Genomic DNA, 24,643 nt, shown 5'->3' on the forward strand with positions numbered 1-24,643 from the left:
CCATTATTTCCCCCTTCATAAGGCTGCTTTCTTGGGGTAGGAAGTGCTCTTATAAATGTTTTTTCAACTAAATGGACTTGAAAATGGTCAGGACATCTTCAAACAGATCTGAAGGCTGCTCTATCCTGCTGTCCCTTGACTGTTCTAGATACTGTACAGATCAGTGTTTATAGGTCTCTCCAGGATTATCATCAGAAGTAAGACCTTCTTCTGAAGTTCCCTTACAGTCTACTGAGACAACCACCCCGCAGGGAGCCACTGCCCAACTGAGATGGTAGAGTCCTCACCTGTCACGTAGTTCTTCAAATCCAGCTCATTGCTGAGAGGATTGTTGCTCTTGAACATATATAGGTTAAAGGGGGCTGGCTCCTTGCCCACGTTTTTCCACATGGTATAGTCTGGAGAGGTCCATCGTCCTGCCAGTACATCATAATCACGCTGAGTGAAGTGGACCAGCTTGGTCAGAGGATCATAGAGTCCCCCATGGAAGCCAATGACCATCTGGAAGTCAGGGTTGGAGTCATAATAAATCTCCCCATAGGCTGTATACTGCAGTTGTTTGATCATAAGACCGTTGATACTGAACACAGCCAGAGGAGTGCCAGTGTTATCTGAGGCAACATAGTACTCCTCCCCACTGCTGCTCTCCATGGCAAAGAGGTGACCTTGGAGGTCATAGTAGAGTGAGGTTATCTCTGAGTTGGAATGATTATATACATGAGTGATGCGGGTCGGGTTGTGGAGGTCAGAGTAGAAATACTGCAGGTGGTGGCCCAGGTTGGTCTTGTAGGAAGCCCGCCGCCCCACACCATCATATCTGTACTGGACACTCCACCCACTGGCCTTGTTGTAGGCTCTTGTTAGGAGGCCCTTGGAGTTATACTCAAAGATGTCAGCCCCTCGCTGGCACAGATAGCCATCATCATCAATTTTGTACTGCACATCACCCAGTCTGGTTATCCGATCCCGGAGATCGTAGCGCAAGGGCATAAGGCGCACGCTATTTCCCGGGTTTAGCAAGTGGAGGTTCCCATTGAGATCATAGCTGTAGCGCCAGGTTGGGCGGTCATTGACAGCCACACTCTGGAGCTGCCCATCCCCATCATAGTCATAGGTGTACTTCGTGGTGTTAGCATAGGGCCCTAGTTTTAGCTCCCTCTTAATCACCCTTCCCATACTGTCATATTGCACTGTCATCCAGTACATGAGGGACCGAAACATCTCATACTGGACTTCCTTGATCCGTCCATGGGTGTCAAAGTGTTTGCTGAGGGTCATTACAGCAGTTGTGATGATCTGGTTGATATCATAATAGATGACTCCAAACTTGCCAAAATGCTCCACCTTGCCAGAAATCTCATCATAACGGTAGAGGTCAACAGGAAGGGGAGTCTCACTTATCACGGGCTTGATGCTTGCAATCCGGAAGCTGTTGTCGTGATAGGTGTAGTCAAACCTGGCATTGACCATGCCTTCCTCAGAGAACCTGTAGATCTGCTTGTCCACAAGTGGGCCAATCTTCCGGTACCTGATTGTGCAGGAGAAACCCCCACTTTGGAGACTGACCATTTTTAAAACACCGGTGGTCTCATCATATCCGAAAGTGACAGCAGTACTGTCATAGACAATCTCTGATAACTTGGAGAGTTTCCCATACTTGTAGAATACCTGGCGCCCCGTGCCCAAAAAGGATGTCTTGAGGATACGGCCATCATCACTGTAGTCAAAAATGACTGAAGCGTTGCTTTCAGGGGGATTATAAATGTTGCGTATGTAGCCAATGGAAGTATGGGTGGACATGCTGTGCCGGGCGACACTGGGCATGGTGACAGCGTGGAGACGGTCGGAGGAGTCATACTCAAATATATACTGACGCTGACTCTGAAGCAGGAGGACCATAGACTGGAGGAAGGAAAGGGGGAAGGAATGCATGAGTTGGCTCCTTAAGACCAAACCCTCAAATGGACAGAATCTATTCCATTTCCCAAAATGGCAATTCAAAAGCCATGAAGGATGGGGAAGTTTATACCAGAGATTATGGTAGATTGACTTTACTGGGGATGCTAACTCTGATGAATCATGGTGGCTACCTGGACCAATGCTTCCCCAACTTTACTGTGCATGTGAATTATCCAGGAATCTTGCCAAAAGGCAGATTCTGATTTAGTAGTTTGGTGGAGGGAAGAGGAAGGCAGGGGTGGAGTAGGTGGCCTGAGAATCTGCTTTTGCAACAAGCTTCCAGGTGATCCTGATGTTGCCTGAATCATACTTTGAGTAGAGAGGGCTCGAGGGACTGAGGTGAGAGAAATTGAGTTTGCCTCTAGGGCTCGCTAACAAGAAATCCTAAGATTGCTTAGAAATGACAGCCACTGGCCCAGCAGGGGCACTCTTACTATATTTTGGCCACTCCTGATTACATCTGAAGAGAATGTATATCTTTCATTTAGAAAGTACTGAAAAGGTTAAGTAACCCAGAATCATTGATTTTGGGGGGATAAAATGGCCTCAAACTTGAGGCAATTGGGAGATTCTTGCCTCCCCTGGTCAACTATTCTAGTATTTTATGGAATAATGAGAAAGGGATTCAGGGATGACCATAGGGACTGAGCCCCACTCTTATGAAGGAGGTCACAGCCCTGTCTGCAAGTGACTGCTGTAATGGCGAGGCAAGAAAGGAAGAAATAGAAATGGAACCTGTGCCGAGGTGAGTACAGGTGAGAGGTTCAAGCTGAGCAAGCCCCTGTTTAATGACTTAGATGACCAGGACAGCCTTCAAAAGTCTTGACTTGTACCCTGAAGGGACCTCTTTTTACTGTTGCTCCAACCTGACCCTTTCTGATATGGAGACCTGAATCTGCCACTTTGAGACACAGGGAATTATGTAGAGAGAATTCATTGGCTGTTTCAGCCAATAGGCCAAATAGGAGGATGTTTCTCCATGTGCTTGAGTTTTAGGCAAAATTCCCTACCCAGATGACTTAATTTCAGGCAAGGTAGAAATGAATCACTGCATTTCCAATTCATAAATAATGATTAGCTGTGATGCCAGTGGGATGATTTTGTCCACTTCAACAGCACTCTTTCTTTTTTCTTTTGGAATAAAACCAGACAATACATTCTTTTTGCCATTACCAAGTGTCTAGAACTTTCCCCTCCTTTAATGGTAATAGTGATGAGCATGTTATTTAAATAACATTTTCTTTCAGATATTCCTCCCTCCCAGCGAGAATGGGAGCATGAGGAGAGAACTCAGAGAGTCAAAGATTTTAAATGTTTTATGGTAAAGTGTATCAGGTCATCTTAAAAAGAGCAGTGTGAATAAGGGAAAGTCCCAGCTGAGTGGGGGCAGCATATTCACCTACCTTGTCAAGGTAGGAGTAGCTCCACACTTTCCCATCAGCAAACATGCGGGACACAATTCGGCCTTGCTTGTCGATGTCTGTCCTTTCACTCATAGCCCCACGCTGAAGGCCAGCCAAGCGACCATTGAAGAAGTATGAGACGTTGACTGCTGCCAGCCCACTGCTGGGGAGCCAGAGGAATGGGCGGCCCACCTGGTCATAAATGATCCTCAGGGTGAACTTCCGGTGATCATCATAGATCTTTTCTGTTCGAATATTCCGGTCATAATCAATGGACAAGAGATTTCTTCCATGGACCTAGGAAAACACAATGGGCTTTATTTGAGAGACATCACCTGGGCATGTTAGCTTCTATGGAGGATATGGCTGACATGGCCAGGAAGCAAGTGTGCACTGGAGGAAGAACTAACCTTGAAGTTATTTAGAGCAGTATTTTCTAAACTCCTTTACATCACGGTACATAAAGAAAATGGTAATATTTGTAGGGTGCACTAGGACACAGAAATGAGGCTTATGGTCAGAGATGACTAAGCTGGGCATGGCTTCTGTGACCAGTTATGTAGGCCAGGCACTGCACAATTATAAGGAGTGTCATCCTGTTGTAGAAAGTGTGAATGGTGAAAATTGTGCACTGTATCAATTAGCCACACACAATAGCCCTGGACACTGGGGTTCTGACTGCCCTGCTTGGCCACTGTGAAGGGCAAGATAAGATTTATATATTTGCACACTTCCAACCCTTTTTTGGCACATCATCAGCTAAGTAGCTAAAGATCTTTAAGAGTAGGTGTGAAGATTTCTTCTGAAACCTCAAGTAAAGGTATCTAGGAGGGTGGGGGAGTATATCTTAGAAATTAGTATTTTGCAAAGATCTGGGAATAGGAAAGCTTGTTGCTATGTGAACCTTGTATGTCTATCTAGAGAAAAATCTCTTGCCACTGTCAAGGATGCAAGACATCAGTGGGGAGACCTCAAGAGGGCTGGAGAATTCCAACAAAGGAACTGATTTACTTAGATTTGAAAGGAATAATGGAACACATCTAGACATAATTTAATATTTATTTAGAAGTTGATCTGATCAGAGGAGAGAGCCTGTCCCAGAAGGCAGAGCTGGGTGACTAGACTCTGGTTAGGGGCAGAGGAGAGGGACTCTTGAGATTCAGCTAGTCCTGAGTGGATGGCTGGAAATGAATAAAATGAGGCTGACTGAGCCAAGTCTCTTTCAACATAATTGACTGCAAATCCAGACATCCCTGGGGTGACCACTGAAGTCAAGGGAAGATGTAAACAGGCAGAAGGAAGAGAAGTGGAGAGATATCTGGTATCTCCTTACCTTACATAATAATTCAATAGCACCTAACAATAACAGTGATGATGGTGATGTTGGTGGTGGTGGTAATAACTTTAAACATGTTGGGGTTAGTATCCATAGGCATTGTGTTAGGCAATTTGCATCTCCTGTCTGAGTTGGTGCTCACAAGGACCACTTGACAAATAAGGAAACTGAACCTGAAGTAGAGAGGTTACATACTTGCTCAAGGTCACATAACAATGAAGTAGTAGGGTTGGTCTGGAACTTAGGTCTTCACACTTGAACCAGTTAACACTTAAACATTTAATCAGTTTTACTGATTCCTGTATTTCTGTATATATACAGAGTGCCCTGACTTGTCAAATGATGAAGAAACTGTAAAGCATTGCCACAGCTCTGGGGGCTCCATATTGTAGCTTGATAGGGAGAAAAGGAATAATTCTAATACTACAGACATCTGTATTCTAGGGAGCAGCACTGTTACCCAGCTAAAGAACTACATTTCACAGCTTTCTTTGGAGATAGGGGTGGCGAATGTGATGTAAGTGGTAGTTGTCAGCTGGGTCTCCTGGGAACCTTAAAGGAAGCTGACTCCACTAAGAAATAGGTACCCATTTGTTCTTCCCACTTTCCTCCCTTTCTCTGGGTGGAAGATGTCTATGATTCTTAGAACTCTAGCATTCACATTATAAATATGGGGTGACTTTGAGGATGGGAGCCTCAAGGATGATGGCGCATACAGAGAAAGTCTAGATCCCTGTTGATTAGGTATCTTCAATGGTCATCCAGACCAGCCATTAATGGCTTACCTCTAGACTCCTTTTAGGTCATAACAAATAATAAGGCCATATTTTATTTAAGCTATTTTTGTTTCTAATCCCTGTTAATAGCAATTGAAACTAATCTAAAATGATATAAGCCCCTCATGCTTTGACAGGAACTGTGCTAGGTACTTTACATACCTTATCCCAGTTTAATTATCATAGACACAGGTAGAAATTATTTTATGTATGGGCAGTTGAGCTCACAGGGGGTCAAAAATCTAGACAAGTGGTGGAGGCTCTATCTGAACCAGGACTACTTGATTCTTCAAACTATTGCTGTTTCTATAGAGTCATCTCAGAAAGAAAAGGATAAGACATTTGAGATAAAATATTTCAGAAAGAAAATGTGTTAAAGCATGGAGATAGGAATGAAGGAGGTGAGTTCTTAGGATTACAGGGCACCCAACTTCAAGTGGAATATTCATATAACCAAACATGCAGCCATGGTGAAAAACAGACAAGAAAGCAAAGGTGGAGGGAGTGGTAGAATTTTTAAAAAACAGGTCCAAAAGTTAATGCTGTCAGAATTATTAGGATCTTGACCCCAAATTAGAGTCATCATATCCAAAGCAAACTACAAGGTGGAGTCAGAATGATCACTTCCTCTGGAAACAGAAGTTTGGCCACGTTGGGTTGCTTCATTTGGGACAAGTGTAGAAGGCCATCAAGATTTTTAATCCTATGAGTTGAAAATTTCAGTTCAAGACCTTGCCAACATTTTATTAGGCAGAATGAATAATGTGCCAACAATGAGGATGGATTTTCAGGGTTTCCTGAACCAACTGCTGGTGACTTCTTACCATGCCTATGTATTTCCCATCTCCTTGGTCATCCTTCTATCCTCTTTCCCTTTCCTTACTAGTTCCTCTTTTTGCTTCTCTTTGTTAATATCATACAGCTTCCTGTGCATTATTATTTATTGAACATTAAACTCTGCTAGTCTCAGGCTTGGTGCCTATTCTGGAATGCAGGGATGAACAAAACCAACAAAGCAATGTGTCCTGAGAATTTATGATGGGCTTGGTGTGTTCTCAGAGCTACCCATTTTATTTAATCCTCACAACCCTCTCAGGCAAGCACTATTATCTCCCCTTTACACACAAGGTACAGATAGGTTTAAGTGCCTTGTTCAAGCTTATACAAATAGTAAGCAGTAGAGCCAGGATCTCAATCTAGAACTCTGTGTCTTCATCCTTAGGCTGTACCACCTCTCTGACCAGCTGCTTTCCATCAGGCATGCAATTCTAAACAACCTGGGATGCTCTCTCAAAGCACTGCTGCTGGGCTGACTCTACAGCTGCTGAATCAGCCCTCTAGAGAATAGGGGCTGGGTGATTCTGGTGTGTATTCATGGTTAAAATATACTTGGAGTGATATAAATCCCTATCTTCAGTTACCTGAGTGAGGCTAACAGGCAAATCATATATATAACCATGATATAATCATGTGTGTATCTATCTGTATATCTATCTGCATATATATATATATATATGAATATATACTGTAACATGTAACCATGGGAAAGAACATGTAAATCATATATATAAGCATGACTATTGTTATAACAATTAATATTAGTATGTGAGGCTGCTAAGATGGCAGAAGGAACTGAATAGTGGGCAAAACCAGAAGAGGGGTCCCTAACCTCTGGCTGCCAACATTTGGGTTTATTGCTACTACTTAGAGCTGACAAGGCCCTCCCCTAGCCTGGGTGCACCAACCATAAAGAAGTAATAAGTGTTTACCGTTAGACATTGATAATTTAAGGTGGGATTTTAATTTCCCAATTTACCACATCCTTGGGAATGGGATTTTGTTACAGCATTGGTTCAAATTAACTTCCTCCTGAGACACCTGGGTGGCTCAGCAGGTGAGCTTCTTTGGCTCAGGGTGTGATCCTGGAGTCCCCAGGATCAAGTCCCACATCAGGCTCTCTGCAGGGAGTCTACTTCTCCCGCTGCCTATGTCTCTGCCTCTCTCTGTCTGTGTCTCTCATGAATAAATAAATAAGATCTTAAAAAAAAATTAACTTCCTCCTCCTAACTTTTTTGAGATGTAGTCAATATACATCACTGTATACATTTAAATTATATAGTATAATAGGCTGTGGGTATAATGAAATGATTTCCTTAATAAGTTTAGTTAATATCTGTCATCTCATGGGCACCTGGGTGGCTCAGTGGTTGAGCATCTGCCTTCAGCTCAGGTTGTGATCCCAAAGTCCTGGGATTGAGTCCCACATCGGGTTCCCTCAGGGAGCCTATTTTTACCTCTGCCTATGTCTCTGCCTCTTCCTCTCTCATGAATAAATAAAAAAAAAATTTAAATAAAAAAAATTGGTCATCTCATATAATTTTTTTTTTTGTTAAGATTTTCACTTTGTGATGAGAATTCTTAGGATTTTACTCTCAACAGCTTCTCTAAATATCACACAGCAGCGTTATCTATAGTCACCATGTGTGAATTATATCCTTAGTACTTATTTAGCTTATTACTGGGAATCTGTACCTTTTGACCACCTTCCTCCAATTCTCCTTCACCTACCCTCCACCTCTGGTAACCACAAATCTGATTTCTTTTTCTGTGAGTCTTCATTTTTATTTATTTTTAAAGATTTCACACATAAATGAGATAATACAGTATTTGTCTTTTTCTGACTTATTTAACTTAGCATAATATCATCAAGAGTCATCCATATCATTGCAAATGGCAAGATTTTCTCATTTTTTTTTTTATGGCTGAATAACGTTCCATTGTAAAGTGTAAACAACTTTTCATCCCTTCATCTGTTGATGAACACACAGGCTATTTCCATGTCTTGGCTATTATGAATAATGCTGCAATGGACATGGGAATACAGATAGATCTTTGACATACTGTTTTTGTTTCTTTTGGATATATTCTCAGAGGTAGAATTGCTGGATTATATATTACTTATTTTTTTAAAGGTTTTATTTTTTAAAGATTTTATTTATTCATTAGAGACTCAGAGAGAGAGGGAGAGAGAGGCAGAGACACAGGCAGAGGGAGAAGCAGGCTCCACGCAGGGAGCCCAACATGGGACTCGATCCCGGGTCTCCAGGATCACACCCTGGACTCCAGGCGGCCCTAAACTGCTGCGCTCCTGGGGCTGCCCTATATTACTTATTTTAAAAATTTTGAGGATCCTCCACATTGTTTTCCATAGTGCCTGCACCAATTTACAGTCCTACCAATAGTGCACAAGAGTTCCCTTTTCTTTACATCCTTGCCAGCATTTAATCTTTATCTGTTTGATGGCCATCCTAACAGATGTGAGGTGTTACTGTGGTTTTGATTTGCATTACTCTCACAGTTAGCGATGTTGAGAATCTTTTCATGTAAAAATGTCTGTTCAGTTACTTTGCCCATTTTCATTATGTATGTATGCATTTATGTATGTATATATTCATTCAAGTAATCTCTATGCCCATGTGAGGCTCAAACTCATGACTCTGCGATAAAAGTAACATGCTAAATTGACTGAGCTGGCCAGGTGACCCCCTTTGACAATTTTTAAATTATATTATTTTAATTTTGCTATTGAGTTGTAGGAGATTTTTTTTTAAGGTTTTTGTTTATTTGAGAGTAAGCGAGCAAGAAAGAACATGTGTGGAGAGGGACAGAGGGAGAAGTAGGCTCCCCACTGAGCATGGAGCCCAATGTGGGGTTGGATCCTAGGACCTCGCATCATGCTGAGCTGAAGGCAGCTGCTTAACCAACTGAGCCACCCAGGCACCACAATGAATTTTTTTTTAAAATATCTTCTATTTTTTTATTTGTTTATCATAGTCACAGAGAGAGAGAGAGAGAGAGAGAGAGAGAGAGAGAGAGAGAGGCAGAGACATAGGCAGAGGGAGAAGCAGGCTCCATGCACCAGGAGCCCGACGTGGGATTCAATCCCGGGTCTCCAGGATCACGCACTGGGCCAAAGGCAGGCGCCAAACCGCTGCACCACCCAGGGATCCCCACAATGAATTTTTTTTAAATTTATTTTGGAGGGCAGCCCCAATGGCCCAGTGGTTTGGCGCCACCTTCGGCCTGGGGTGTGATCCTGGAGACCCGGGCTCAAGTCCCGCATCAGGCTCCCTGCATGGAGGCTGCTTCTCTCCCTCTGACTCTGTCTCTGCCTCTCTCTCTCTCTGTCATGAATAAATAAATATATATATTTTTTAGATTTTAATTATTTACTCACGAGAGACACACAGAGAGAGGCAGAGACACAGGCAGAGGGAGAAGCAGGCACCACGCAGGGAGCCTGATGCGGGACTTGATCCTGGGACTCCAGGATCACGCCTGGAGCTGAAAGCGGTGCTAAAACGCTGAGCCACCCGGGCTGCCCATAAATAAAATCTTTAAAAAAATACTTAAACCTCACAGCTTTTGGTAGTATTGGCGTTTTTTATAAAAAGATTATTTATTCATGAGAGACACAGAGAGATGCAGAGACATGGGCAGAGGGAGGAGAAGTAGGATCCTAATGGGGAGCCTGAGGCAGGACTTGATCCTGGGACCCCATAATGATGATCTAAGCCAAAGACAGATGCTCAACCACTGAGCCACCCAGGTGCCCTGGTAGTATTGACATTTTAATAATATTAATTCTTCCAATCCATGAACACAATATACCATTCTATTTGTGTCTTCTTTGATTTCTTTCATCAAGGTCTTAATGGTTTTCCGAGGAGAAATCTTTTACTTCCTGAGTTAAAATCAATTCCTAAATATTTTATTGTTGCTGTTGCTATTGTAAATGGGATCATTTTCTTAATTTTAAGATAATTCATTTTAAGTGTATTGAAATGCTACAGATGCTTTATGTTAATTTTGCATCTTGCAACTTTGTTGAATTAATTAATTAGATCTCATTTCAGTTTTTTTTTTATGGAGTCTTGATGATTTTCTCTCTATAAAATCATATCATCTGCAAATAGAGACCATTTTACTTGTTCCTAAGTTTGATGCCTTTTATTTATTTTTCTTGCATAATTGCTGTGGCTAGGATTTCTAGTACCATGTAAATTAGGAATAGTAAGAGTGAGTATCTTTGTATGATGTTAGCTGCGGGCTTGTCATAAGTGGCTTTTACTATGTTGGGATACATTCCTTCTTGAGTTTTTTTAAAATAACAAATGGATATTGACTTTTGTCAAATGTTTTTCTGCATCTATTGAGATGATCATATGATTTTAAAAATTCTGTTATTGTGATATATTACATTGCTTATTTGTGTATGTCAAGCTATCTCTGGATCCCTAAAATACATCCCACTTGATCCTGGTGAATGATCCTTTTAATGTGCTTGTTGCTGAATTCAATTTATTAGTATTTCATTGATAATTTTTGTATCTATATTCATCAGGGATATTGGTCTGCAGTTTCCTTTTCTGGTAGTATTTTTTTTTTCTTCTGATTTTGGTATCTGGTTTATTTAGGTTAATGCTGGCCTCCTAAAATGAGTTTGAGAGTGTTCCCTCCTTTTTGACTTTTTGGAAGAGTTCTCGAAGGGTTGGTGTTAATTCTTTTTTAAAGTTTTGTAAAATTCACCAGTAAAACCTTTGGGTCTGGTCTTTTCTTCTTTGGGAGATTTTTTATTACTGATTCAATCTTTTATCCATTTAAGAGTTTATCCATTTCTCTAGGTTGTGCAGTTTATTAGCATATAGTTATTCATAGTAGCCTCTTAATGAGCCTTTGTATTTCTGTGGTATCAGTTATTATTATTTATTATTTTAGACTTTGGTAAAACCTCTTATATTAAGGATATAGACTTCTGCTCTTTACACTCATAAAATGGGATAATTGCAAAGAGGATGGTCATGGACTACAGAAATAACATTATTTGTAAGGAGAAATAAATAAAATCCTAGGTAATGGTATTTTCCCTATAGCCCAGTGTGCCTACTCTGTTGAAAACTTTAGTTCTCAAAGCAATGTATAGGTGTGATAGCAATCATTCCTGTTTAAGGGGTAACATTTAATGCAACCTTTTATCCCCTTTAAAATGCACAGTGTTTTATCCTAGGCTCAAAGCTGAGTATTCCCATCATTTTAATAATTGTTTAGGCATGTCCTATGACAATTATATTGAATTTCCTCAGACAGCCCCCCCCACCAGTACTGCCCCTATGTTCTGCTTGTCCATATTCCCTTCACCTTTCCTCTGCTATGATCATGGGTATCTCTGCTTGTACTTGAAAGTAAAAAGCAGTTCCAGGTTACAGCAAACTCCACAGCCTTGCTCCACACTATGGCCTCTGCTGAAGAGACAGAACAGGGAGAAGCACGAAGACCATCATGGTAGAGATCAGGCACTACCAGAAGCTCAGCTTGAGTTTTAAAAAGAGGCTCTTAGACATATTCCCAGCAGATAAGTCTTCACTGGCTTGGAGAACAGGAAGGACTACTCTACAAACATCACTGTGTTTGAATTTCTAGAAGCCACCCAGGCCAAGAAGACATCCCTGCAGTGCTTCACCACACATTCATTGCTGCAGTACTCATTGTCCCAGTCCTTACTCACAACGGAAGGGTTCTCACAGCTGGACCTCACACATCGAGGCTGGGGTGAGAGTGTCACAGGAGACCCACTCACCAATTCAACATCCATTTGAGAAGGAGATTCAACCTCAGGAATTACATCTGTGATCATTTCACAGATCATCTCAGGAGAGGTTTCCTCTACTGTATGGACCTCAGGGTTGTTGTTCACAGGCTACTCAGGACTACTTTCCACAGTTGGTGGGACTAAGGTTGTCTGCATTTTGAGAGTGGGTGGAGGTACAATCTTGATCTGCAGAGGAGGTGGCTGTTGCTGTAAATTGATTCGAACTTTCTAGGGTGGAGGCTGTTGCATGGCCTGAAGTGGGGGAGGCTGCTGCAGAATGGTCACATGCTGCTGAGTGCAGGGCTGAGGCATCTGTTGCAGTGGAGGGGGTTGTAGTCGAGGTGGAGGCAGTTGCATAGAAGCAGTGGCCGCTGCCGCCGCCTGCAACACTGAGCGAGTGACAATTTGGGCTTGTTGACTGGGCTGGATAGTGGCTGTACTGGTTTGGATTCCCTGGGAGGTCACCACTGTGGCTGGGATAACGGTAACCATCCCTCCTAGAGAAATAGTAATAGAAGAGGGTAACATCTGTTTGGTAGTAATCAACTTGGTGATATTGGGCTGACCTCCGGCCCCAGAAGATGCCTGGTTTGCCACATAGGAGGAAAGAGTGGAGTTAATGACAATGGAAGGGAACAGGGCAGGGGGCTCTGTTGTGGCTGGTGCTGGAGATGCTGGGTCAACAGTAGCCATAGGAGGTGGAGAAGGCGTCTGTCATGGTGACACTGGATCCAATTCTACTGTTTCCACAGTGGCCTGACACTCTTGATTATCTTTATATGCAGCCAGAGCCTTCAGATACTCTTTCTTGGCAGCTTCAGTTTTCCTCTTATACACCTGTTTTTGCTCTTCTCCAAGACTATCCCACATGGAGGCCACAATTTTTGAAACCTTCCCAAAAGTGGCATTGGGATTTTGTCCCTTGAGGGCAGCCTGTGTATCATGAAAGAATAAAGCATATGCCGAAACTGGCTTCTGAGGTTTATTAGGATCTTTCTTTTTTTTCGTCTTTGGGGCCTTATGCTTTTTTCCTGCTTCCGCCACAAGTGGCCTTCTGGCTGGAACTTGCTTCTGGAAATCCTCAATACCATCCTCATGAAGTGAACTAGTAGGTGTAGGGGTGGTTGAAAGACGATCCTCAGGTGACTGGGCAGGTGGCAGGATGGTGCCACCCCCTAAGCTCAAACCAAGTTGAGAACTCAGTTCTGACTGATCAGCGGTGGTCAACCGGCTATGCTCCATCAAGCCAGATGTCATGTCTGTCATTGGTACATCAATTGTAACAGGTGGGTTGGCACTATACTGAGTTCCTATAGAATGGTCCAAGTCCATGGTCAAGCCCCCACTCAGGAGCCCCCCTGCCCTGCTCCAGTAAGCAATGGGTCATGCCCACAGGCATGTCCAATGTCTGGATCCCATACTGGGCTGAAAAGCTGCCATCCTGAGAGGAGGAGGGGTCTTCCAGGTCCCCAAAGTGGCCAACCACATCCGAGACACCAGTGAGGGGTCAGAATCCAAGGAGATAGGTGGGATTTCAAATTCCTCATCTCCCAAGCTTGGTGTATGGAATGTCTCAGCCCCCGACAGGAAGGGGATTGTCCGCTCATTGTCATTTCCTCTTGGAAACTCCATCTTCACATAACGGCTACCACCATCTCAGCCGCCTCATTGCTCCCCCCGCCCCCACCGGACTCCTGTGGTATCAGTTATAATGTCTCCTTTTTCATCTATAGTTTTGTTGATTTGGGTCCTCTATTTTCCTTGGTTGATGTAGTAAAGGTTTGTCATTTTAAAATATCATTTCAAAGGACCTATTTTTAGTTTGGTTAATCTTTTTTATTGTTTGCCTATTCTCTATTTATTTCTGCTTTTCATTTCCTTCCTTCTAGTAACTTTGGGTTCAGGATGTCCTTTTTCTAGTTCTTAAGGTATAGAATTAGATTGCATATTTGGGGGGTGGGGAGTCTTTCTTCTTTTTAAACTTAAAAAAATTTTTTTTCTTTTCTTTTTTTTTTTTTAATTTTTATTTATTTATGATAGAGAGAGAGAGAGAGAGAGAGGCAGAGACACAGGCAGAGGAAGAAGCAGGCCCCATGCAGGGAGTCTGATGTGGGACTCGATCCCAGGACTCCAGGATCATGCCCTGGGCTGAAGGCAAGCACTAAACTGCTGAGCCACCCAGGGATCCCCTAATTTTGTTAATATAACATGTCATGATGACTGATTTTAAGATGTTGAAATATATTTGTATTTCTGGATAAAAACCCCTACTTACTTATGGTATATAACCCTTTAATGTATTGTTGAATTTGGTTTGCTAGTATTTTGTGGATAATTTTTACACTTATGGTCATCAGGGATATTACCTGTAGTTTTCTTTTCTTGTAGTGTCCTTATCTAATCTTGGTATCAGGGTAATGCTGGCCTCATAAAAGGAGTTTGGAAGAGTTTGTTCCTTTTCCATTTTTGGAAGAGTCTTATAAGGATTGGTATTAATTCTTTGAATATTTGGTAGAATTCACCAGTGAATTCCATACCACCATTAACATATTATAGAATCTAACAATGACTACATATTTACCATTAAAAGGAGTTTTATAATTTCTTATTTTTTTAAATTTTATTTTTAAGTAATTTCTACACATAACACAGGGCTTGAACCTACAACTCCAAGATTAAGAGTCACATGCTTGACCCACCCCACTGAGCCAGCCAGGTGGCCATCTTTTTAAATTTTTTTTTATATGAGTTAGGATCCTTTTATTTCTATTTAAAGAATTTCCTTTAGCATTTATTGTAAGGCAGGTATAGTGCCTTCCTTAGGTTTTGTTTGTTCAGGAAAGTCTATATTCCCTTGAGCAGAACTTCTTTTTTCTTTCTGCTCTCAAAATTCTTTGTCTTTGATTTTTTTTAAAGTAATCTTTATACCCAACGTGGTCTTGAACTCATGACCCCAAGATCAAGAGTTGCATGCTTTGCTGACTGAGCCAGCTAGGCACCTCCATGTCTTTGACTTTTGACAATATAATTATAATGTGTCTTGGTGTTGGCCTATTTATGTTCAAGTATTTGGGAGCCTTTGGGCCCCATGGATGTCTATTTCTCTCTCCAGGTTTGAGAAATTTTCAGCCATTGTTGCTTTAAATATAAATCTCTTTGTCTTCTCCTTCTGGAATTCCCCTAATGCAAGTATTGTTTCTTATGAATATGTCCCATAAATTCTGTAGGCTTTCACCACTCCTTTTCATTCTTTTTTCTTTTTACTACCATTCTTTTTTCTTTTTTACTGGGCAATTTCAAATGTCCTATCTTCCAGGTTATTGATCCTTCTGCATGATCAAGTCTACTTTTTTTTTTTTAAAGATTTTATTTATTTATTCATAAGAGACACACAGAGAGAGAGAGAGAGAGAGAGAGAGAGAGAGGCAGAGACACAGGCAGAGGGAGAAGCAGGCGCCATGCAGGGAGCGCGATGTGGGACTCGATCCCAGGTCTCCAGGATCACGCCCTGGACTGAAGGCGGCACTAAACTGCTGAGCCACCCAGGCTGCTCTCAAGTCTATTTTTTTTTAAATTTATTCATAAAGACACAGAAAGAGAGAGAGGCAGAGACACAGGCAGAGGGAGAAGCAAGCACCATATAGGGAGCCCGACGTGGGACTCGATCCCGGGTTTCCAGGATCACGCCCTGGGCTGCAGGTGGCGCTAAACCACTGCGCCACCGGGGCTGCCGGGGCTGCCCCCTCAAGTCTACTTTTGAAGCACTCTACTGAATTCTTCAGTCATTGTATTTTTCAGGTCTAGTTTTTTTTTCCCCCTTTGGTTTCTATTTCTTTGTTGAACTCATTGAACTCATTTTGTTCATTCATCATTTTCCTAATTTTGTTCAGTTGTCTAAGTGTTCTTATAGTTCTCTAAACTTCAAGAGGACTATTCTTAATTCTTTGACAGTTAATAAATATCCATTTCTTTAAGGTCAGTTATAGGAACTTCATTAGTTTCCTTTGGTGGTGTCATATTTACTTGATTTATTGTGATCCTCAATTCCTTACATTTGTATCTGCACATTTGAGTAAGTAGTCTCCTCCTCAAGATTTTAAAGATTTGCTTTGGTAGAGGCAATTCTTCATTAGTCAGCCCAATTTGGGTTTCTGGATGTGCCTGCTGGTAATGTCTTTGGACAGGAATGTCTTGCTTCAGGGTTAATTTCTGGGCAAGGCAACTGCCTGAACTTTGAGGTCAGGGTGAGGGGGTGAGGAAGTGTGCTGCTGGCTGACAATAGTTGGTATGGACTATTGGCTTGGTTCTTTGTCCAGTTGAGGCTGTAGGATGGGCACCATGGTTCCTCAGTTCTTTGGTCAGGCTTACTAGACTGTTGGGACTGGGTACTATATTCAGTCAGAATATAGTTATATAGGCTATAAGTTAGCTTCTCTGCCCTGGAAGGACAACAGGATGGGATCTAAATCCTTCAAAGCTTGTTGTTTGGAGACTCAAATCAGGGAAGAATTTGCACTAAATTCCCTGTCTTGATTGGGGGTACTCTTTTTGTTCTTCAGTTGGGGAAAGATAGCTGTGCTTTCTTTTCAAGTGCCATTGTAAGAAGGGCTATGCAGCTTTCTGTGTGCTCTGGTTAGGTTCCATGGTAGAGCAGGCTGAAGGCTGTATTCAGCAATAATCAGAGCTATGAATTCGTTTCCTTGTCTAGGTGCAGCAGGACTAATTCCAAAACTTGCAAGGCTCTTTGTGGTCTTGATTCAAGCCAACTCTTCCTCCAAGTTCCCTGACTGAATAGGGCCACTGGCTTTGCTCTGTAGCCTATCAGTTTGTGTGCCTGCATTTTGGCTTGAGCTTGCTGAGGTAAGTAACCTCCAGGCATTCCGCCAGCCCTTCTGGCCAGTCAGGGGGTAAGTTACCCTCAGTAGTGGGTGTGGCTTTGATTCAGCTTCTTTGCCTGGGTACAGTGGGAGGGCCCACTCTAAGAACCTTCAAAATTTTCTGAATGGGCTTTCTGGTTGGGAGTAGCCAGGGGTTATCCTAAACAGAGTGGAGTTGTAAACTAACTTCTTTGTGGGCATAGCGGGGGAACTCTTCCTGTCTGGTACTGGCTTTGCTCTGGGGGTGATCGGCTCTGTCTGCCTTCCTCTCAACTTGTCACTACTGGGCTACTCAGCTTTTAGGTGTTTTCACCAGCCCTTCCAGTCAAATTGGGCTGGGAGCCATACTCAGTAGTGCATGGGCAGGGGCTCCAGGGCCAGTGAGACTCCTCATTTAAGGACCTGAATCAGGCAAATTTGCACCCTGCTGAGTTCCATAGTCAGATTACAGCAATAGCTTGGTTCTGCAAATGAGGTGCTGATTGGGAGTACTATTTGGGCTCTGTGGGTAGGAACTTGGTCTGCCAAGATCCATGTGCTGGCTGTTGCAAGCTTCTCCTTTCTTCTCTATTGTAATCAGTTTCCTAGGGGCCAAGCCATGTAGATTCTCCTGTAGTCACCGTTGGGCAAGACTTGAGTAGGGGATTTCACAAAGTAACCCAGAATACTGTGTGCGTGTGTGTGTGCATGTGTGTGTGTGTGTGTGTGTGTGTGTGTGTGTGTGTGTATAGTGGGGCTGGATGTCCCTTCTGGGCCCTCTTTCCCTCCAGAGGACCTGAAGGCCCACAAAAGAGCTCTTTGCACGCTGTCACACTGGCCTGGGGGAAGGACAATGTGGTCAGTGTGTAGCTGTTCCTCTTAGCCTTCTAATCCAATCTGTCTTGGTCTCTGTGGTTCAGGGGAAAACTTTAGCCTCACTCCCATGTTCTAGAATTGTCTCAGTGGTGTCTTGTCTACCAACAGTTGTTATTCTTATGAGGGGGGAGCAAAGTCAGGGACAATTTATATTGCCATCTTGGTCCTGTCACTCTGTGTTAACTTTTGAAATGTATAATTTCTATTAAAATGCCCAATCCTTCTAATAATTAAATATGATAAATTTACTGGGAGCTAAGCCAAGAAGTTCAGGCCTGTTGTGTGATCTAATCAAGTATCTTTAATTATAAGGGTGCGATTTGTGAAGAGGAGGAGGTACCTCATCTGTGGGTTGTGGGATGTTGGGGGGTTGGACAGGCATGCTCAGTCCTTCCTGGGCATCTGCCCCCAGTTTAGAGTGTGCAGGAGCTTTAATTTAGCCATACTGTTCTCTTATTCTGAATTAAATTACCCATCTAACAATATTTAAATTAACCTTGAGGCTTCCTGGAGAACATAAAAGTTATTTTGAATTATTTTCACTGCCAGGATCAGCACAATTCCCTTCCCAGCCAGCTTGGTAGGTATTCAGTGATAGAGAAACCAATTTTTAAATTAATACAATTTTGTGTTTGTAAGGAAGCCATTATTTTTAATTATCGGGCATTTTCCTCAGCCTGGCTTCCCCAGTTAATAAAACTCAGCTATTTAGCATGGTTTTTATTTTTGCAGAGGGCAGACTTTGGGAAGTAGTTTCCCCTATGGAATCTCCCCCCAGAATGTTTTGATCTCACCAAGCACACGCCTGTCACAAGGAAGCTCGTAAAAAACCCTGAGAAAAGGAAACGCTGTCGTCAAAACGGCCCTGCTGGGCCCATAACCAGTGACTCTAACTTAGCTCGAGGGGCAATGACGGGAGCTGGTGATTTGAGAAACATGAAGGAGGAAATTAACACCGGGCTGGATCCCCTCCAGGAAAAGGCATTGGAGCACAGCAGGAGAGGCTTCAGTGAAGCTTACTGAGGAATATTTTGCCTGTCATGTTTGGAGTGTGGGAAACCCCAAAAAGGTGAAGGAGGGAGGGCATGAGATTTTCCATGGCTGGAGATATTGAAAAGCTGAATTCCTGCCTTAGAGAGTTTAGGTATTCACCTACCCAGAGGGAAAGCCAGGGCTAGATGACATCTTCATTTCCTTCCTGGGTCAGTCCTCTGGGATTTATAAAGCAGCTCTCTCCAGTTGCCATACAACAAGACTCAATGCTACATTGGGATCAGTGCTTGTGCAGACAAAACAACTTGCTATAAATTTAATATTAGCTTAAATAATGCATAATTAGAAGGGTAAGCTTCTGCAAACACATTAAATAATGTATTCCCTAAGCAAACATTATTTTTTGGATGACCTGCTGTTTTGGATGATGGTGAAGTAGAAAGGTGGAAAGATCTGAATTTGAGTTGCAGTTTTGACACTGATTAGCTTTGTCAGTCACTGCAAAGCAGTCTTTTACCTTTAATAACCTCAGTTTCCTTATCTGTAATGGCCTGTGAGCTTCTGGTAGGTGGGGACTGTATTTTTCTTAGTGTCCATATTATTTTTGAAAGTGCTTGGTACTCAACAAATATTAGTGAATAAGGGAGTTGAATCATACCCACTATAAGAACCATGGCAATTCTGATGATCTAATGTTCTAATATGGAAAACTGGGAAGAGAGAATGTAACTGGGACATCTGTGATCTCCAAATAATGGACTTCATTCTAAAGAGCATTTAGAGTCATTCTGGGAGGCTCCCCAAACCTGGAATTAATAGAAGTTGGAAAGAGTGGATTTTCATGACATCAACCTAAAATCCCATTCATTCATTCACTAAATATTTACTGAGCACTTACTATATGCTTGCTACTGTGATCAGCACTTAGGACAGAGCAAGGTAGCTCAATGGTTGAGTGTCTGCCTTTGGCTCAGGGCATGATCCCAGGGTCCCAGGATCGAGTCCTGCATCAGGGTTCCTGCAGGGAGCCTGATTCTTCCTCTGTCTATGTCTCTGTCTCTCTCTCTCTCTCTGTGTCTCTCATGAATAAATAAAATCTTTTTTTAAGAAAAGAGCAAGACATTTATGGTCCTTGCTCTTATGGAAGTTACAGAGGAGGGTAAAGACACATGAGCCAACAGTGAAAACATTAGAGCTATAATGAGAGTAAACATAGCGAAGAAACTACGGGAAGGAGGAAGGACACTTAGAACTAGGCTCACAAGGACTGTGTCCTAGAGGAAGTGCTATCTCAGTGGGAGCTTCAAAGATGACTAAGACTTTACAGGTGAGGGCGAGAAGAGTTGGGGAGAATATTCCAGATGGGGAGGTCAGCAAGTGAAAGCTTGAGTAGTAAGCAAAGGCCCTGCTCAGGCAGAGAACTTCATTTCAGATGCTGTGGGAATATTCTAATAGAGGTGGGTGGTCTGTTGGTACATATATGGCAGACAAGAGAGGCATCTGGTATGTAGGCTCAGCCTGGATGACCTGAACAGGCTTGTACTAGTCATCTCTCAACCTGAACTTTCCAGAATCCAAGTATGTTGCATGTCTTCAGCCTCTGAGAAGGAAGGTAGATAGTTTAGTCTGCAGATGAATGCTCCTTTGCATTCGCCAATGTGTCCATCTGGGAAGGACTTGCATATTTCTAAGATCCTTCCCAGGGTCACTAAGGGCCTTTCTCCTTGACCCTGCCCCCAGTTAGTTTGCTCCACCCATACTAGCTCTCCTGCTTAGGATATAAGCAACGGTCTCTTCTGCTTCAGGGCATTTGCACATGCTGATACACTAGCATAGGAGGCTTGCTTCCCATCACATGTCTGGAAAATTCCTACTCTTCAGTTCTCAGCTCAAATGTTTATTTTCTTAGAGTGGCCTAACCTAAATCAGATATTCCCTTTTATCTGCACCCTGTATTTTTCTTCATGGCACCCATCACAATTTCTTTATATTATTTGTTCATTTATTTGATTATTATCTGTTTCTCTTTGCTACGGCACAGGGTCTTTCCACTTTTCCACCATACCTTCCAAAACAGCAAGTCAGCCAAAAGTAATACTTGCTTGGGGAACACATTGCTTAATGCATTTGCAGAGGCTTGCCCTTCTAATGATATATTATTTAAGCTGATATTAAATTTATTACAAGTCCTGTCTGCACAAGCACTGCTCATAATATAACACTGAGTCTTGTCTGTTTTGTTCACCAGTATACACTGAGTGAGTCATACAGTGCTGATGCATAGATGTTTGAAATATAAAATATTGGTGCAGAATGAAAACACTGGCAGGAAGGGGCTGGTAAAATTCACGCTTTCATGGTAACTGTGAATATTAGCAGAGCTACTTGAGTGGGCCTCATGCAGAACTGAGTTCACACGTGTGTGTTTGCATGTACAGCTGCCTCCCACCTCACTCCTGTGTCAATGTCATTTGCCACAAAGGTAAAACTAACACAAAGCAGTGTGTAATTGCAATGTCATATTAATCATATAGAAACCCCAACAAAATTACTAACTCCTACCTCTTCTGGGGAAGGATACTAATGCCAATATCATGATGGAAGATATCTTGGAAGTGATTTTTCTTTTGTTCTGCTGCCTACACATGTAGTTGTTTCTTGCTTCTGCAATCTCTGTGTAAATCATAATCAAGAGGAAATATCCTGGAGGGTGGTTGTATGCTTCCTGTTCAGAGACAATCATGCACTGAATCCATTTCAGGAAGGAGCAGGAGTTTTTTTTTTTTTTTTTTTTTTTTTAAGGAGCAGGAGTTTTAAATCTCAGTAGAAGGGGTTGGTTTCTGCTCTCTCTTCCAAAAAAATCTAGAAAGAAGACTTGCTGGTGGGGAAGGTGGGGTGAGGGGGGATGATACATAAACAGATCCTCAAGGCCAGGAGTTTGCCTTATGATCAGTCTCTGGAGGGATGGAGAATGTGGAATATATCTGGGGTGTGTGTGTGTGTGCATGTTTGTGATTTAACCTATTCCTTCCTTCTTTGGGTGTAGCATCCTCTTTCTGTATGGCTTCTCCTGTTTAGGTGGTCCAATACAAGGTACATGTGTCCACATGTGACCTAATACTGGCTGATCATAGATCTGTGCTAGGTCAGTCACCTGAGGTGATTTCTTTTTTTAAGTATAAATGCTGTGGGAGATCCTTTCTTCTATGTTCACTAAGCTAAGCTGATGTCAGCCTGAAGTCACCTTTGGCCAACTCTGACTCCCCAGTGTGAAGAGGTCACTGGTCTACTGTGGAAGTAAATGAGGCCAACTGCCAAGAGAAATAATGCTGGGGGATGGAAGGGGACCATGAGAAAGACAGAAAAAGAGAGGGAGATGTCAGCCTGATGACATCATTTGGATTTGTGGGGGCCCATTAGGCAAGACAATGAATGCCCTTTTTTATTACTCTAGTTTGAGTGGGCTTCCTATCTTTTGCAATAGAAAGATTCCTGACAGATATAGGGGAAATGTGTTTGTGAACTCATTCCTGCTTTGGGTGAGTTAGGGGAGCAGAATTCACACATATGCACCTTCTAAGGAGGAGCCCTCAGGAGGCATGGTCATCACTTCTTCCTTCCTCACTTGTTGTCTGAGTGCTTACCACATGGCACTTGTCACCAGGGACATAGTGGTGAGGTGGTTCCTGTGCTTATGGAGCTTACAGATGCCCTGATGCAACTGTTCCGTGTGTTTTTGAAAGGCCAGAGAGAACAGAGAAAGGAGTGGAGTGGAAAAGACTCTTTCAAATGAGATTCCTTGAGATGTTCTTGGGAGACAAAATGAAAATTATTCTCACATTGAGTTTGGGCAGGGAAGAAGGGACTAATACTCTAAGTTTTGCTGAAGCATCATAAAGCTTTTGGTGGAAGGATGTGGTTCTTTGATGGTCTACCCATCCACCATCTTACATTTCACCAACCTATATGGAAATGTCACTGACACTTTCCTCACCCATGAGATGACCCTGACTGGGTTGCTGAGAAAAAGAGCTACTTAGGTGGCTTAGAATTTCACTGGGCATGGGTCTATCATGGTAGCTTCATTGCGATTTTTGGTTTCCTCTGAATTCTAGGGAAGCTCAGAGCCTTGGGTCCTCACATCACTCCTTTAGCCAGACTCCTAGGAGCTGGACAGTCCCTGAGAAAGGTAGATCTGTTTGCTTCAGTGCTTGATACCCTCCGTTACTTCACCATAGATTCTCTACAAATTCCCTACTTTTAACGAAGGAGCAACAGTTTCTTCCCCATTCCAAGAGGCAGGACCGGGGCTGCCAGCATGTCACATCTCTGTCTTGGGGTTCAGTCCCCAGCCTCTCTCCTTCACAGAGCCTGGCAGGCCAGTTCACAAATTCTAGGTAGCCACTCAGTTTCCCAATCCATATGGTTATCGAGAGGAAGCCTTGAAAGCGAGCATGATACAGCAACTCTGCTACTTGTCAAATCCTGTTAATTATGTGTGCTAAATGTCTCCCCCTCTTTTCTTTCTTTACTCTTAGTGATTTAGTTATTTGTTTGGATTACTGCAGTTGCTTCTATGCTGTCCCTCTCTTCCTATCCTGTCCCCTTCTAATCTATCTTCCTCCACACCTGAGAAAGCTTGAGAGGTCTTCTAAGACGACACATCCCAACACATCACTCTGCTAATTAAACCCTGGAAGAGTTCCCCACAGTCCTCTGGATAAATGTCAGCCTAGCAAAATATTCCGTTCCATGTGCTGCCTCTGGCCAATGTATTCTTTGTTTGTACCACAGTGTAACACATTCCCCTTCCCTCTGGCCAAACTGAGTTAAGGTTTCTTGAAATGCTCTTCCCCTTTTTGACCTCTCTGTTATTTTACAGGCAGCACTTTTGGTCTGGTCACCCTTCCCCATATCTTTGCTGGGCTAATTCCTACTGCTCTTCAGAACTGATTCCAATTCTTCCGTGAAGCTCATCCTGATAGAGATGGCAGAGACCTTGCTATGTGTTCACCAACTCTTTCATTTTTTTCTCCCTTAGCCATTCAAGAAAGACAACATTTCCTAGGCTTTCTTGCAGTTCAGTTGAAGTGTTCTCACTGGGGTGGGTGAAATGAGCTCTGCTCATTCAGCCCCTTGTCCTTCCAGAGCAACCTTAAAGGTCACTTGCCTCCTGTGGTGGGATCACAAGACAGCAAGTTCAGTGAGTCACCCCTAGGACAAGCTGCCTTTCTTATTGGGACCGTGATGTGGTTGGCTCCTGAGATTGGAGGTCCTATTTGTTATCTGGCCTCAGTCCATCCTTTTCTGATGCAACGAGCTATTGCTTTCCTTGTGACATTGCTTGTATTACAGTTTACACCACACTATTCACATTGTCTTCTCCACTGGAATGCAAACTTCTTGCTGGCAAGGATTTAGTTTTCTTTCTCTAGTCTATTCCATAGCGCTTGGCATATAGTCAGCACTTAGCAAACATGTTTTTTTTTTTTTAAATTATAATATTGCTTTAATTTGCAGCCTAAAACAGAGGAGACTTAAAGAGAAAATTAAAAAGAAATGAGTTAGTTATACACAGGAAAATGATTATAGTTGTAAAATGCAGCATTCTGCTAAGACTCCATTCTAGTAATCTTCTGAACAAATGAATGAAAAATTTCAGGGCCCCATTTGACAATGGAATTCAAGATAGAGTGAAAAGAACGTTAGGACTGGAGGTAAGGAGAGAAGAGCCTGCTTGCCTTGTGTGGGCCAAGGTACCTTTGATTTGAAACTGCAAACTTCCCTGCCCTAGG

At 42.6% G+C, this 24,643-nt stretch overlaps 1 protein-coding gene and 1 pseudogene across 10 annotated transcripts in view; both read right to left on the minus strand.

Moving 5' to 3' along the window:
* The window catches only part of TENM2 (teneurin transmembrane protein 2), a 1,512,848-nt gene that overhangs the window by 14,273 nt on the left and 1,473,932 nt on the right, over nt 1-24,643 (minus strand). For all 10 annotated transcript variants that reach the window (XM_049109164.1, XM_049109163.1, XM_025435138.3 and 7 more), the window contains 2 exons: nt 3,363-3,659; nt 288-1,902 (listed from right to left, as the gene is read on the minus strand). In XM_049109164.1, the coding sequence (XP_048965121.1) occupies nt 288-1,902; nt 3,363-3,659 (1,912 nt within the window). The remainder of the gene's footprint in view (nt 1-287; nt 1,903-3,362; nt 3,660-24,643) is intronic.
* On the minus strand, nt 11,631-13,769 carry LOC112648203 (TOX high mobility group box family member 4-like; annotated as a pseudogene).

Source organism: Canis lupus, chromosome 4 (assembly GCF_003254725.2).
Source record: "Canis lupus dingo isolate Sandy chromosome 4, ASM325472v2, whole genome shotgun sequence".
Taxonomy (NCBI): domain Eukaryota; kingdom Metazoa; phylum Chordata; class Mammalia; order Carnivora; family Canidae; genus Canis; species Canis lupus.